Here is a 13,415-nt window from a genome sequence, read left to right as displayed (position 1 = left end):
AATCATGCATTTGTTGATCATGAAGTAACGGATCAACAGAAGAAAATTATCTTCATCAACTTACACACATGTTTTCAACCATGGAAGGAGTTGAAGCCATTGATGATAATCAAAAAATGAAGACGATGATGATGATCGTCAAAGTGATGATAATGACGACAACGTAATCCAACCAGTAACAATGACGATGGCAAGGATGATGGATACTAACAGGAAAGTTTAAGTCGAAGAAAGATAAAGGAAAGAGATAGAGATTTACTGCAGAAGAATCTGAAGGAAAGTTGTTGAAGTAGATAATGTCGAAAATAAAGAGATTTCACTGCACATACATTCTTTATAATAGGGTGAAATAAACGAGGATAAGTTATACCGACTGAGAAGGTGGCAGGTTATTAATGCGAGTTAGTGGGAGACGTGGCGACATAAGAGATGACGTGTCAACGGTTACCAGAAGACGAGCAGTTTCTTCCCATCGTGCCAATCACATGAGTGGAAAGAAAACAACATAAATGTAGTAGTAAAATATGAACAGAGGCACGTGGCAACATCCTACAAAGTTGAGCATTAAAAGTATATAACGGTGAGGGACCTAATCAAGTCCTAAAGTTCGGGATACAACAACCGAGATATCTACTCATCTGATCAGAAGAAAGGCACGTGGAAACCAAAATGGGGATCAACAGTCTAATTTGCATTAGGTGACAAGACATTAAATGCTACCGGCGAAGCACGCACGGTAGCAGAAGGGTCAGTTCAAGGTGGGCCCGATGTTAGAGGACCGACGCGATACATGAGTCGGGTCAAGATGTCTATCATCAATAGGCAAGCAACAAACGTCGGGGAGATTCGAGTACGGTCTCCCGATGGGAACATCAAAGTTGATGTGATAGTCCAAACACTACTACAGTTCGTTGTATCTTGGGCTTTGCCTATAAAATATAACGAGGGAGAAGCAGGTTATGTAAGTGAACAAGGAGAGATCAAGTATTAGCTATTCACTAAACACTATCACCACTTGTAACATTGAGAAATAATAGATTGATCATTCATCCCGTGGACATAGGTAATCACGCCGAATCACGTATATCTTTATATTTCTATAAGTTTAGACTTATCTTTATGAATCTCATTTCAAATGTTAGATTTTTTTACGACTACAAACCATCCCTTGGTCCACCCCTAAACACACCGTAATCTAAAAAACAGTTGTTCAGGTTTCGGTCAAGTAAAAGCATGAAGAAACCCTTGTCAGCTGTAATGATTTTTGTAGTTCAAAAATAATTCCGGACCACCAGATTTGATGTTTATTTCTACCGTTCTGGACCTTCTGGTCTGGTGTTTCGGAATTCAGCACATCAACATATTGAAAATGATGGGCTGTTTCAGACATCTGGAGCATCGTATTCAGCCGTACTGGTCGACAATTCCTAATACCTAGAACTTTAAATGCACTGCCATGCCAACGGTCCAAATCAGCAAGCAAGTTAAGTGGCACAACGCCAAGCACAAGTGTATGTATAATCCCATTGAGTTTGAGCCTAATTTCTGGCGGTTATGGAGAGACCATCATTTTTAGATCAACACATTGGTGCCATTCCATTCAGAAGTTTTAAATCCATCATTCAGCAACAAGGACAAATTACAAATGAATTTCTTGTCTTTAGTTCGGAAAAGTGGTTTTAGGGTTGTCGCTAATTAATATCTACTGGAGTATAAGTTTCCTTTAAAAACTAACCCAAGTTGCAAGAGCACCAACTATTCCTTACCCGACAATTATTCAATGGTGGATCATCTTCTGATTACTGTGCCAGCCATATAAGCACCTGAGTGCGTAGCCCTAGGCTGATAACAAATTAATACTATATACACAAGGCCAGCCAGGAAGATTAACTGCTTAAAATACCTGGCAGGGCCATCCATACGGTTCACCTAATCCAGGTCACACTAAATCTATTCCCTTTGCGTGTATTACTGTTGGTTAAAAGCAAAAGCAGTTGGCTTAAAGCATGAGACTGAAACATGCCAGATTAGGGGGAAAAAAAGATATATTCTTACACACTGATTTCCCATATGGGGATCCCCTCACCAAATCCTTATGACAGTGTTAGAATGACCACCGGAGAACATTTTAAAAATAAATCATCCATAATCTCATTTCTCAGTGAATATTTTACCATTTTGTTTCTACCTCATCCTAAAATAAAAATGATAAATCCTTCAATTTTATCTAACATTCTATTTTTCATTTATTGAAATATATATCTGGTACCGTACTCTGCAGTCTGCATAGAAATGGTATTTTACTCTGTAATATTACCGTTGCAATAAAGTAGTATTTTATGTTCATCAACAGTAAAGAAAGGTTCAATATTCATCTAGCAACCATCCAATGATATACAACCAGTTTCGATAAATAAATATATACTAGCCTAATGAAAAGGAGAAACCTTGTATGCCTTTGCCAAGCCTGTATATAAAAAGATTTAGCTAGTCGAGTAATCTAAACCCTTGGATCATGACATTTACTGTGAACCACAAAATTCTAAGATAGGAGTATGTGATTAGCACAACCATGTATGGAGTGACGCCTAGAAATGTATATAAAGAATAATCACAAGAGCTAATTGGAGCAACAAATGACCCTCGGAGTCTTGACTAGCTAGGGACTACACTTTGAGACTTGTAACATGATTGAATTTATCATCGGAAATTAACAACTCTAAAGAAAGATCTTTGATTTCAGAACAAGTTTCTTGCGCTATCAATTAGATGCCAAACTGCACAAGTTAGAGAACATTTTCATCATAATATGCGGTCCAAAAAGTTGTGTAAGACTTTCTAAGATCGACCGTTAGGGTGTTAGTACTTAGTACAAGCAATCTAATTATTTTTAAAAGATAATTTAAGTTTACAAGATAAACATTTGGTTAAATAAATCCGTAAAGACAAAAGGGTAAGAAGAATATGGTGTTAGGTTTTAATAACGTAAAGAAAACTGCAATGGTGTAAAGGGTTTAATAAGAGAAACTATCTTTAATAAACAAAACAACAATAAAGATGAAAGTAGAACCTCACTGGCTTTAGTAAATGGCATGTTGGTAATTTCTCACCAATTTGTCATAATAAAGAAAGTTGGGCCTGATACCCTTTAAAGCTATTTCTGTTCATTATAACCTGCTACCGGAAAAATAAAAGAGAGAAAAACCCATCATTTTTCAAATAAAGCAACAAAAGCAAACAAAAAGAGAACACAACAGATAACAAGAGAGAGTAAGAAAGAGTGAGAGAGAAAGAAATTTTTGAGCAAGAAGAAGAAGAAGAGGAGAAAATAAGGGTTTGGTTTTGGTTTTCTGTTGTTTTTTGGGGTCGGTGTTTATAGATCTATAGCTACTGGTAACTTCAGAGATGACAACAACTCTGAAGCAAGCATGGGAACATGAACAGCAGCAGCAACAACAGATTCAACTGGTTACTAATTCTAGTAATAATAATATGAGTTACAGTGGTGGTCAAATAGAAGACACCACCACCACCACCACCACCACCAACAACAACATTAACAAAGATGAAGAAACTTCAATAGTAGCTCTTAATGTCTTTAGAGCAAGAGAAGAAGAGATCGAAAAGAAAAAATTAGAAGTTAGAGAGAAAGTTACTGCTCAGTTAGGTCGTGTTGAAGAAGAAGTTAAACGTTTAGCTGGGATCCGACATGTAAGTTTTAACAGAAACCCTCTTCTTCCTTCATTCTTTTACTCATTTCTGTAAGAAAAAAAAAATCTAGGGCAAAAATGTCCAATTTTTTTTTTATTAACGTTAAAACCCTTATCTGGTTTCTACTTCTACTATTTAACTTGATTTTTTTCCGAATCAGTAACTGTTAATTTCCATGATTTTTTTTTTCATAAACAGACAAGAATGGGTTTGATTCTCTAGTAGTTCTGGTAATAATTGTGTTTTTTTTTTGTTTTTTAAAAAATTAAAAACATCATAGGAACTGGAATCACTATCTGATCCAAAAAGGAAAGAAGTAACTACTGTTAGGAAGAAGATCGATACTCTTAACAAAGAATTAAAGCCACTTGAGAAGCTTTATCAGAAGAAGGTAAACAATTTTGTGTATGTACTTTTATCATCATGTTCTGAGATTTGATTATCCGAGGTAGAAATTCGATTAACACCATGGGAGTGGGTCTCTGAAATGTTACAGGAGAAAGAATACAAAGATGCCTTGGAATCCTTCAACCAGAAGAACAAGGAGAAATCAGGCTTAGTTTCCAGATTAATGGAGGTAATTTGATCTTTGTATTGGCGATACTCCGCATGCATCTTCATTGCATAATTCTCAATTTCTGACATATTTATTGTGCAACTTTGTCAATGTGCAATGTTCAGTTGGTAGGGGAAAGTGAAAGAGTGAGAATGAAGAGGTTGGAGGAGCTGGGCAAAAACATTGATTCTCTATGCTAAAGATGGAATGGTGTTGATCAAGAAGGCCTAGGAGATGTGAGTTTAGGTACTGGGGTTTGTGTTATTTGGTGTATTTATGTTGTTAACTTCTATGGAAGAAAAAGATTATTGACTCGTGACGTTGTCATCTTGGATTTGTTGTGTTGTTCTCCACTTGGTGAAACTGTTTCTTTTGTGAATCATATATATAAGAATTTATTTGCTTAAAACTATATAGCATAGGTCTTGTGTTCTTAAAATTTCATAATTCAATAGTGTCTGATGACAAAAAGAAATAGCTTAAGTTTTTGAAACTGAAAAGTGGTATGTGATTGATACTCCTTCAAAGATCTGGTTTTAAGCCTCTATTTTAATGAAGAAAACAATGTGATTGGTGTTTTTGTGCAATGGATTGGCCGAATTAAAGAAGCAAAAAGCTGAACCACACATGACTTGAACTCATTGCTTATAGAATTTTGGTGTTATGAAATAGTTAGAGAAAAACTTATCCAGCCTGTACGAAAGATTTCATTCTTTTTTGGATGAAAAGACATATTCCTTCAGAACAAATAGTAAACTATTGTTTGTAGGAATGAAAAGTACTCACAGAATGAAAATTACTCACAGATGACTTGCAGTAACTTTGTTTATAGCGAAATGGTCTGCAAGCCACTTTTCACTTGGACACAAGTCGCTTGTACTCGGTTAACAGCTTCGGAATATCACCCATGTGCAACTGAAAAACAAGAGAAACATGAAAGTGAAACACAAGAATTCAGGTGCATTGCGGCAACCATAAATCACATACAGATGCACATCAGTAATTAGTTAATGTGGTCCATGAAAATATCTATATACTCCCCAGGCTGTTATTTGACATCTTTTTAATCATTGTGGAGCTTTATAAATGAATGAGGTCTCATCAGACATTTTCACCCCTTAGTTTACATTGGTCTAAGAAGAAGAAGAGGAAAGAAGACTAGGACTTTCTGGTTTTCACATGCAATGAAGCAGGAATAGAACTGCATCATGAGCAGCATAAAAAAGAATATACATAGTCATAAAAATATTTGTTAAATTTATACCTGAGACGCAGTTTTGGTGTGATAAAACTGATAAATCTCCTCTCCTGAAGTCCCAGTCTTCATAGGCGGTAAATCGGATCCACCATTACCTCTGCCGTAAAGAATGAATCAGTGGTGTGAGGCTATGAGCTGTTATTAATTGATGTGAAGTATTTTTAATGAACTCCAAAACAATAACAAAAATAACAGCAACAGGTCACTCATTTTTCAACTCTTTACAGAACCAAGGTTTGAAAGTCTAGGATCCGTATAGAGTCCCAAGAATCACTTGACAATTCACTTCCTTATACAATATCAAAATCAGCAGATAGGTCCCATGTTCTGAGGCAATAACAAATAAGAACCAGTATACAAAAACGGATACTTACAAGTAGTGGCGGAAAATCAAACGTTTGTAGTCTCGCAGCAAGGGGCCTAACTCTTTTAATGGTATAGACCTTGGTGAAGAACTAACCCAGTGACTACGCACTGACTGCACAAACACCATTTTCACATAGCTATTATTATTATTGTGACCAAAACCGCTTTATGCTGGATATATATGCGCCAAAACAATTCATAAATCATATCAAGCTTGCCTGAATAAGTGTGTCCTGTTCATGGTTGGATACTACTTCTCTGGTCAACCTTGATGCTACTTCTAGAAATTCTTTGTCATCCAATTCATCTATGATGCCAAACTCAGATGAAGGTGGAACTGATATTTTTAGTCTTCTAAATAGTTCCGTAATTGGAGATTCCTCTTTATTGCTATCCTGCAAAAGGTTTCAGAGATATAAAGAAAAGTATGGATTTCAGGGTTAGGAACTGCCTTTTCCACTCTTGAGAATAATCAGTGTATTAAATTAAAAGGACGAAAGAGAGGTATCAGGTAATGCACAGTCTACTAATTGCCCAGAAGTACATTTTGAGAGGCAATAAAACCCATCATGGGGGTGTTAGCTGGCAATAATCTTACAATACCAGTGTCTGGTTCTTAGCCCTATCAGCAGAGAAGTTCATAAATCACATATTATAACCGTCAAAGAATACTCTGTCATCTTGACAATTTTCTGAAAATTAACCTATTTGCATTGCAATTGCATGCTTTAAAATCAAAGATCTCTCAGAAAACTAATTACCCTTTCCGACTGGAGTGCAACGTCTTGTGCAGATCCAGTATTACTTTCTGATATATTATTTGAAGGGGGTGAAGCCAACCTTCTTGCAATTGGATCATCTGCAATAAAAGAAAAAAAAAACACAGTGAGCAACATTTTGAAAGATAGGACGTGTAGAGTGGCAAATGCATAATGTCTTCTAAAAGTCGGCAGGTAAATCAGCTATAGTATTGGAAGAATGCAGATCAGCATATGCATTGTGCTGCAAGCTCTCACCCTCTGATTCTAAGCATGCAAGTTCAAAAATTAATCAAGTACCTTCAGGAACCAACCACCACAGCTCACCAAATGTAGATTTTCCATCAAACCCACCAAATAAAAGATAACGAGACCCAATAGCAGTCATTGTGTGGTAAGCTCGAGCTAAAGGGAGTTCATTGCTGGTAGGTAAACGCTTCCACTGCACAGACACTATGCATATCAAGATTGAAGAAGGAAAAAGAAGATCAATAAACATCTTGGACGTGAAGTGCAATAAAATGAAAACTATAACGTAAAAGGGGCCTTTGATGCATAGTACTATGGATCACGTCTAATATGCCTGAATCTGTGAATGTTGGTTGTTTGTATAAGAAGTTACCTCTATCTAAGACAATGCAGTCATTGTGATAGACATCATATCGACTCAACCAACCACCAGTGCCATGCCCTCCAAATAATAAGAGCTGCAAAGTACAGAACAAAAGTCCTCAAATTTCAGCAGATATACAAGCACAAGAGAAATGCAAATATTCAAAGATAGTCTGCCACTGTGAGCTCTTTTTGTTGCTTTTGACATTTAATCACATCATACATGAAAAATATATGATGGGTAGTACCTAACTCCGCGTCTTTGTTACAAAGAAGTGACTCAAAAGGAAAGCATTTCCAGTTTAGGTGATACTCAACATAAATTTGGATTAGTCAAAAACCTGTTGGTGAATATGTAGGGATCTCACTGCTGGCAAACATCTTGATTATCCACATATAATATCTAACTTCATCCATACGTCACAATATAACAACTGCGAACGAAGCAAAAGAACAGTAAAAAACGAAGATGAAACTGCTTGCGAGATTTAATTACATTATGTCCCCCAGAAGTCACTGTATGGCCACAACGGGGAGAAGGCTGTTGGCCAGGAAGCTTCAGCTGGGTCCAACCTGGTGCTTCATTCTCTTCCTTCCGCAACAAAGACAAAGCAAAAACCAGTTACTCAATACACACGAACTCAAAACACGAATGACACCCCATGAAATCATCTCTAGAAAATTAAATACCCAGTGAAATCATTTCTGGCAAATTAAAGAAAGCACAAGAAGCAAATATACAACCTGGCCAAAAAAATGAACACCAACAAGCATAAAAGTGTGACTCGGTCAATCAAACCGTTGAGAATGCAAATGTACAAATTGTTAGCAAATTATACAGTGGAAGACAAAGACGCAAGAATAACAACAAAAATGGACAAAGAAACTTGGTGTAGTAGAGTACTATTCTATACAATTTCAGAACCATGTATAGAGAGCAAAATAGTTTATTAGCTTCACACATACGACAAGAGGGAAATAGTTCAAGGAGAAGACCAGTTCATATTGTTTGTCAAAACATAAGCATCATAAAATATTACCTCCATCAATAATACCCTTTAAAGCCCACAAGTCTCCCATGATTGGCCCGCCACCTCCTAACAAAGTTCATAAAACAGTCATCAGTTAAAGAAATGGAACATCATTAGTGCATATGTATAAACTGAAGCACAATTTACCAGATTTTTCTGAAGTGTCCATCTTTTGAGTCTTAGCTATCTATCCTGATTGAGTAAATATCACTCCCATCATCATCGTCGTTGTTAATATGTGTTTCCCAACTCCTCTGCACGAGGGCTTTTATCTAACTTTCTCTAAAAACTAACTTTTTCACTAATTGCTAATACTTTGTAATAAAGGAGTGAAGTACAATAAATATAAGAATACTTCAAGCAATCACCTCTACCACCAAACACAAGCAATCGCTTCTCGACCATAGTGGCTGTGTGCCCACATCTAGGTGGTGGTCCAGATCCAGAAATCGATAACTCTGTCCACTCAAGCGACACTGTCCAAAGAAAAAGCAATCCTTTAAGCAAACTCATCTAGTAGCAAGGAGAAGAATTAAACTGTATGAAAAATATTTTTACTTGTGTCAAGGATATAAACATCTGACAACCACTTTTTACCATCCCAACCACCATACCTGCATTAGTTTGCAATACTTAATAAGTGACCAAGATATCAAGAACGGGATAAACTGTTACCAAATTTAGCATCATTGTCAAATTACTCACATCACAATTTTCCTATTTCCGATACACGAAGCAGAAGCAAAATCTCTTGGGGAGGGTAAATCACCAAAACCAGTTAGTTCCGACCATTGCCAAATATCTGTGATCAATAAAGCATTGACAATGAAAAATGCGAAATTCACTATAGTTCGAGTGACGATAACATAAAAATTGATCACCTTGATCTGCAAAAGCCAAAATGTACTAAAGGTCATGCGTGTGTGACACCATCACCATATTGGGATGTAGGAATATGATCCATTTATATTGGTGCATCCCAATATGGTAGGAAAAATATTCATTTATGGGCCTAAAACCAATCAATCAATATGTGATCAGAATACTGATATACGGATTTGTTCTTAAGAAGCCACTGAATTTATGGAAGTCGTCCCGCTGCCAGAAGCTTGACTTTGAATCAGTTACATCCTTATAATGTAGTGTCCTTAATGATGCATAAACAGAACACACATGTCCTTACACATCCAAAATTTACAGACATTGACTGGTCATACCAACAGAATACCAACATTTTCTTACCTGTATCGAGCATCCAAAAGTCTCCCAACCTGAAAGCAAAATACATCCATTAGCATGTACAGAACCCTATCTATTGAGCAAATTTGACAAATACAAACTTTTGAGCCTAGGACCCGCCTATAAGTAGACGTAGGAGTTTATTCTAACCAAAATTCAAGTTTTGGTGTTCGTCAGCACTGAAAGGAAAATTCCGATGATCAGGTAGAAAGCATATTCATGCCAATTTAAGGATGGATAGTCACCTTAAATGCCCATGTGTGTCGAGTGGAACCAATTGGATTCACAAAGAATCAATTCTGACAAATATGTATATGATATACATATACTTTGACAAGCCTAAACTCCACCTCTGGAGTTCACATGGAGATAATTCACAAGCTGATACTTGTAAACAATTTTCACAGAAAATCTGGTATTGAATCATCTCCAGTCTTCGTCGTAGTCCATATTTTAAAAATCTAAGATGCACTTAACATATGCTACATACATAAATCTACACTAAACATATAGAAGCAATGCAAGCAGACCTTTTTCCAGCAGAACGGCCACCAAAAATAAATAAATTGCAATCAATGGCTACAGCCACATGAAACGCCCGTGCGCTTGGACCTATTTGCCCATCTGACTCATTCCCGGTGCATTCTGGTTGATACCATAAATTGCTCTCTGAAACACCACATAAACCCAGAGGAATTCAGGAACCACATTCAGTTGGATCTTAATATCAATGCAAACTTGCTAAGTGAACAAGTATTCTTAGTTTGTGATCTTCCATGGTACACCAACTAATTCCGTATACCGAGCTTCTCTTGATGGGAAAAGATCCTAGTATTCTATTCTCAACCTAGAAAACGAAGATTCAAGCACAACTTATAACAACAGGGTCGCTAAAGAAGAAATTCTTGACTCAATATCCCTTATCGGATGGGTTCGTAGTCTTTAATTTGGGCAATTGCTAGTGCGCAGATAACTAAAATTCTCAAAACATAACATTAAAACAATAGCATATCCGAACCTAAGCATTTCCAACATATTACCACCTTAAATTTAAAGTGATAAAATTGGATATCCGAATCTTTATCATTTCAGAATTTTTAATATTCCGAGGTTCAATAGTACATAAATCATCCAAAATGAACAGTTAAAGTAATCATTTAAAAATCCAGAAATCCAATGAATATATCACGTTTACTTGATCATGCCAATTCGACATACCAAATTCATTCCGCCAATACACTTAGTTTACTGGATCCTCAGATCAAAATAAATTATCAATAAAAATCATATACAAGATAGAATACGGACTGAATTTTACGAAGAAGAATAAAGAGTACCAGTATCGAGTACAGTAAGATCAGTGAGAAATCTCTTATCGAGTAATCCACCAAATATAACGACTTTGGATTTCCCAACATTAATTGCAGTGTGACCACTGAAAATCAATCAATTCAGAATCAATTTGATAAAAATCACTTGAAATTATGAAGTAATCAATCATATAAGAGAGAAAACAAGAAACTCGCCTTCGAGGTTTGGGGAGTGTTCCATTGAAATCGGTTGAATCGGCTCTAACCCAGTTGTGCATTTTTCTGGACGGATTCTCTCTCTCTGTGTTGCTCTTTCCCAGGCTAGTTTCGAGCTCTTGTTGTAGTACGTGGAAAGTTGTTCGCAATCCTCATAATAAGTCCAGGCCTCCAGCTGCAGGACACGTTAGGAATTTGAACCCATTTGAAACTCTCGAGCATGACCTCATTGCAAAACTTTCTTCTTCGTTTTTCCGAAATAGAATGACATTTTCTTTTCTTTTTAAGAGCAAGTGTGACGGTGGAAGAGTTTCATCTTTCATATCTCAGTATTTGGAATTGTGGATGGAAGTGCAAGTGTAGTGATGGAATAATAGAAACGCTAATCAAAATAGTGTTAAACACTAATCAGAATAGCGCTATAATGGCAACTGCAAGATGAAACTTAGCTTATATAAAGACAATTTTCTTTATTGATGTTTAAAAAATCTCTCAAAACGAAACACAAGCTCTAATCTTGCTCATATGATCAACCACAACTTTGATGATCATATATATATAGAACTATGAATTCTTTTTCCTAGTCCTATTACCTTATTACATGTCTTTCCTTTTCTTAGAACTAGATGACTTCTAATTCCCTTAGGATTACATCAATTTCCTAATCTTGTCCTAACCAACTTGTTAGTGACTTCTATGCTGAAGTTAATCCAACATTCTCCCCCTTAAGCTTCAACTGTGCTTCTGAAAAATCTTGTACTCCTATTAATTTCCTCATCTCTTCAAACTTGATCCGAGCCAATGCCTTTGTTAATATATCTGCCTTCTGCTCAGTTCCAGGTATGTGTGCTACGTTAATGACCTCCTTCTCGATGCATTCTCGTATGAAATGATACCTTTTGTGAATGTGTTTCGTCTTCCCATGAAACACTGGATTTTTAGTGGGTGCAATTGCAGACTTATTATCAATCTTGATGAGAACTTTTTCAGGTTCTCTTCCTTTGATTTCACCCAACAGTTCTTGAAGCCATATTGATTGTTTAGCTGCTTCTGTTGCAGCCATAAACTCAGCTTCACAGGATGAGAGGGCTACAGTATCTTGCTTCTGTGAACACCATGTAATAGGTGCTTCACCTAGATAAAATATATGACCAGTTGTACCTTTTCCATCATCTTGGTCAATATTATGACTACTGTCACTATACCCAACAATTCCTCTTGATCCTCCTCGACCATACTTCAATCCGCAAATGATTGTTCCTCTTAGATATCTCAATATCTGCTTTATTACATCACCATGAGACTTGCGCGGACTCTGCATATAACGGCTTGCTACTCCCACAGAGAAAGCCAAGTCTGCTCTTGTGTGTAACAAGTATCTAAGGCATCCAACATTTCTTATATAACTCGTTGGATCAATCTCAGCTTCTTCTTGTGCCTTTGAAACTTTAAGTCCAAACTCCATTGGTATCTTAGTTGGATTACAAGTTTCAAGTCTTGCTTCTTTCATAATTCTCCTTGCATAAGCTCCTTGTTTAATCTGAATCCCATCTGGATTATCAACTAGAAACCAAGTCTTGTTTCTGTTGATTGAAATAATTTCTTATCTACATGCTTGTGTCCATTTAGTCGAGACCTTTGCTTCCTGAAAATTCCTTGGTTCATCATTAACAGAAAGTAGCATAATCTCACATTCTTCTGCAGCTTGAAGAACATAATCCTCCAGATATTGTGGCTTTTGTATCTGTCTTGTTGATTTTCGCAGTGGAATGGGTTGAGTTATTTCATCGATCTCTTCTTCTTCTTCTTCTTCTTCTTCTTCTTCTACTTCTTCGTTATTCTCAGTGTTTTCATTATTCTCTTCTTCTTCTTGATTAACATCATTGTTTCCATTGGTATTGATGATTATGGGTCCTTCACCTTCATCAATTACTTGACCCCATCTCATGTGAAACATTTCTGGATCCCTACTTGGTCCATCATTAGTTTCTTTCCAGTTCAGTTTGCTTTTTCATCGAATACCACATCTCGACTCACTATCACTCTTTTCGTTGTTGGATTGAATAATCTGTAAGCGTTGGATCCAGGATCAATTCCTAGATTCACAAGAGTCTGAGATCGATCATCCAGTTTCTTAAGAGTTGCAGAATCAACTTTTGCGTATGCTTTGCAACCAAACACTCTTAAATGATCTATGTTTGGTTTTCTCTTTCGCAAACTTTCATATGGAGTCATGTCTTTCAGAGCTTTCGTAGGTATCCTGTTTATTAGGTATGTGGAGTGTCGTACAACTTCTCCTCATAGATAATTAGGTACCTGCATAGCCTTTAAAGAACTTCTTGTCGTCTCCATTAGATT

At 36.5% G+C, this 13,415-nt stretch overlaps 2 protein-coding genes across 6 annotated transcripts; one reads left to right on the top strand and one right to left on the bottom strand.

Moving 5' to 3' along the window:
• Positions 1-2,372: 2,372 nt before the first annotated feature.
• On the bottom strand, positions 2,373-11,172 carry LOC113309777 (host cell factor-like). Of its 5 annotated transcripts, none has more exons than XR_003340753.1 (17): positions 11,058-11,172; positions 10,869-10,966; positions 10,062-10,200; positions 9,535-9,563; positions 8,998-9,094; positions 8,851-8,906; positions 8,661-8,768; positions 8,302-8,358; positions 7,758-7,849; positions 7,272-7,356; positions 6,950-7,102; positions 6,653-6,750; positions 6,110-6,286; positions 5,900-6,003; positions 5,532-5,622; positions 5,054-5,182; positions 2,373-3,177 (listed from the first exon to the last, which is right to left on the bottom strand). XR_003340753.1 is itself a non-coding variant. In XM_026558288.1 (16 exons), the coding sequence occupies exons 1-16, from the start codon at positions 11,117-11,119 to the stop codon at positions 5,123-5,125; spliced, it is 1,506 nt and encodes a 501-aa protein (XP_026414073.1). In that variant the 5' UTR covers positions 11,120-11,172; the 3' UTR covers positions 4,885-5,122. The 5 variants fall into 5 exon arrangements, 1 of the variants encoding a protein (XP_026414073.1); XR_003340751.1 differs by having other exon boundaries at positions 2,373-3,174; XR_003340752.1 differs by having other exon boundaries at positions 5,072-5,182.
• LOC113309779 lies at positions 3,232-4,679 on the top strand. The gene is made up of 4 exons (XM_026558289.1): positions 3,232-3,711; positions 3,992-4,102; positions 4,208-4,288; positions 4,393-4,679. The coding sequence occupies exons 1-4, from the start codon at positions 3,406-3,408 to the stop codon at positions 4,465-4,467; spliced, it is 573 nt and encodes a 190-aa protein (XP_026414074.1). The 5' UTR covers positions 3,232-3,405; the 3' UTR covers positions 4,468-4,679.
• Positions 11,173-13,415: the final 2,243 nt, after the last annotated feature.

The sequence above is a fragment of the Papaver somniferum genome, chromosome 9 (genome assembly GCF_003573695.1).
Source record: "Papaver somniferum cultivar HN1 chromosome 9, ASM357369v1, whole genome shotgun sequence".
NCBI classification, from domain to species: Eukaryota; Viridiplantae; Streptophyta; class Magnoliopsida; order Ranunculales; family Papaveraceae; genus Papaver; species Papaver somniferum.
This window is presented reverse-complemented; position numbering and strand designations above follow the sequence as displayed.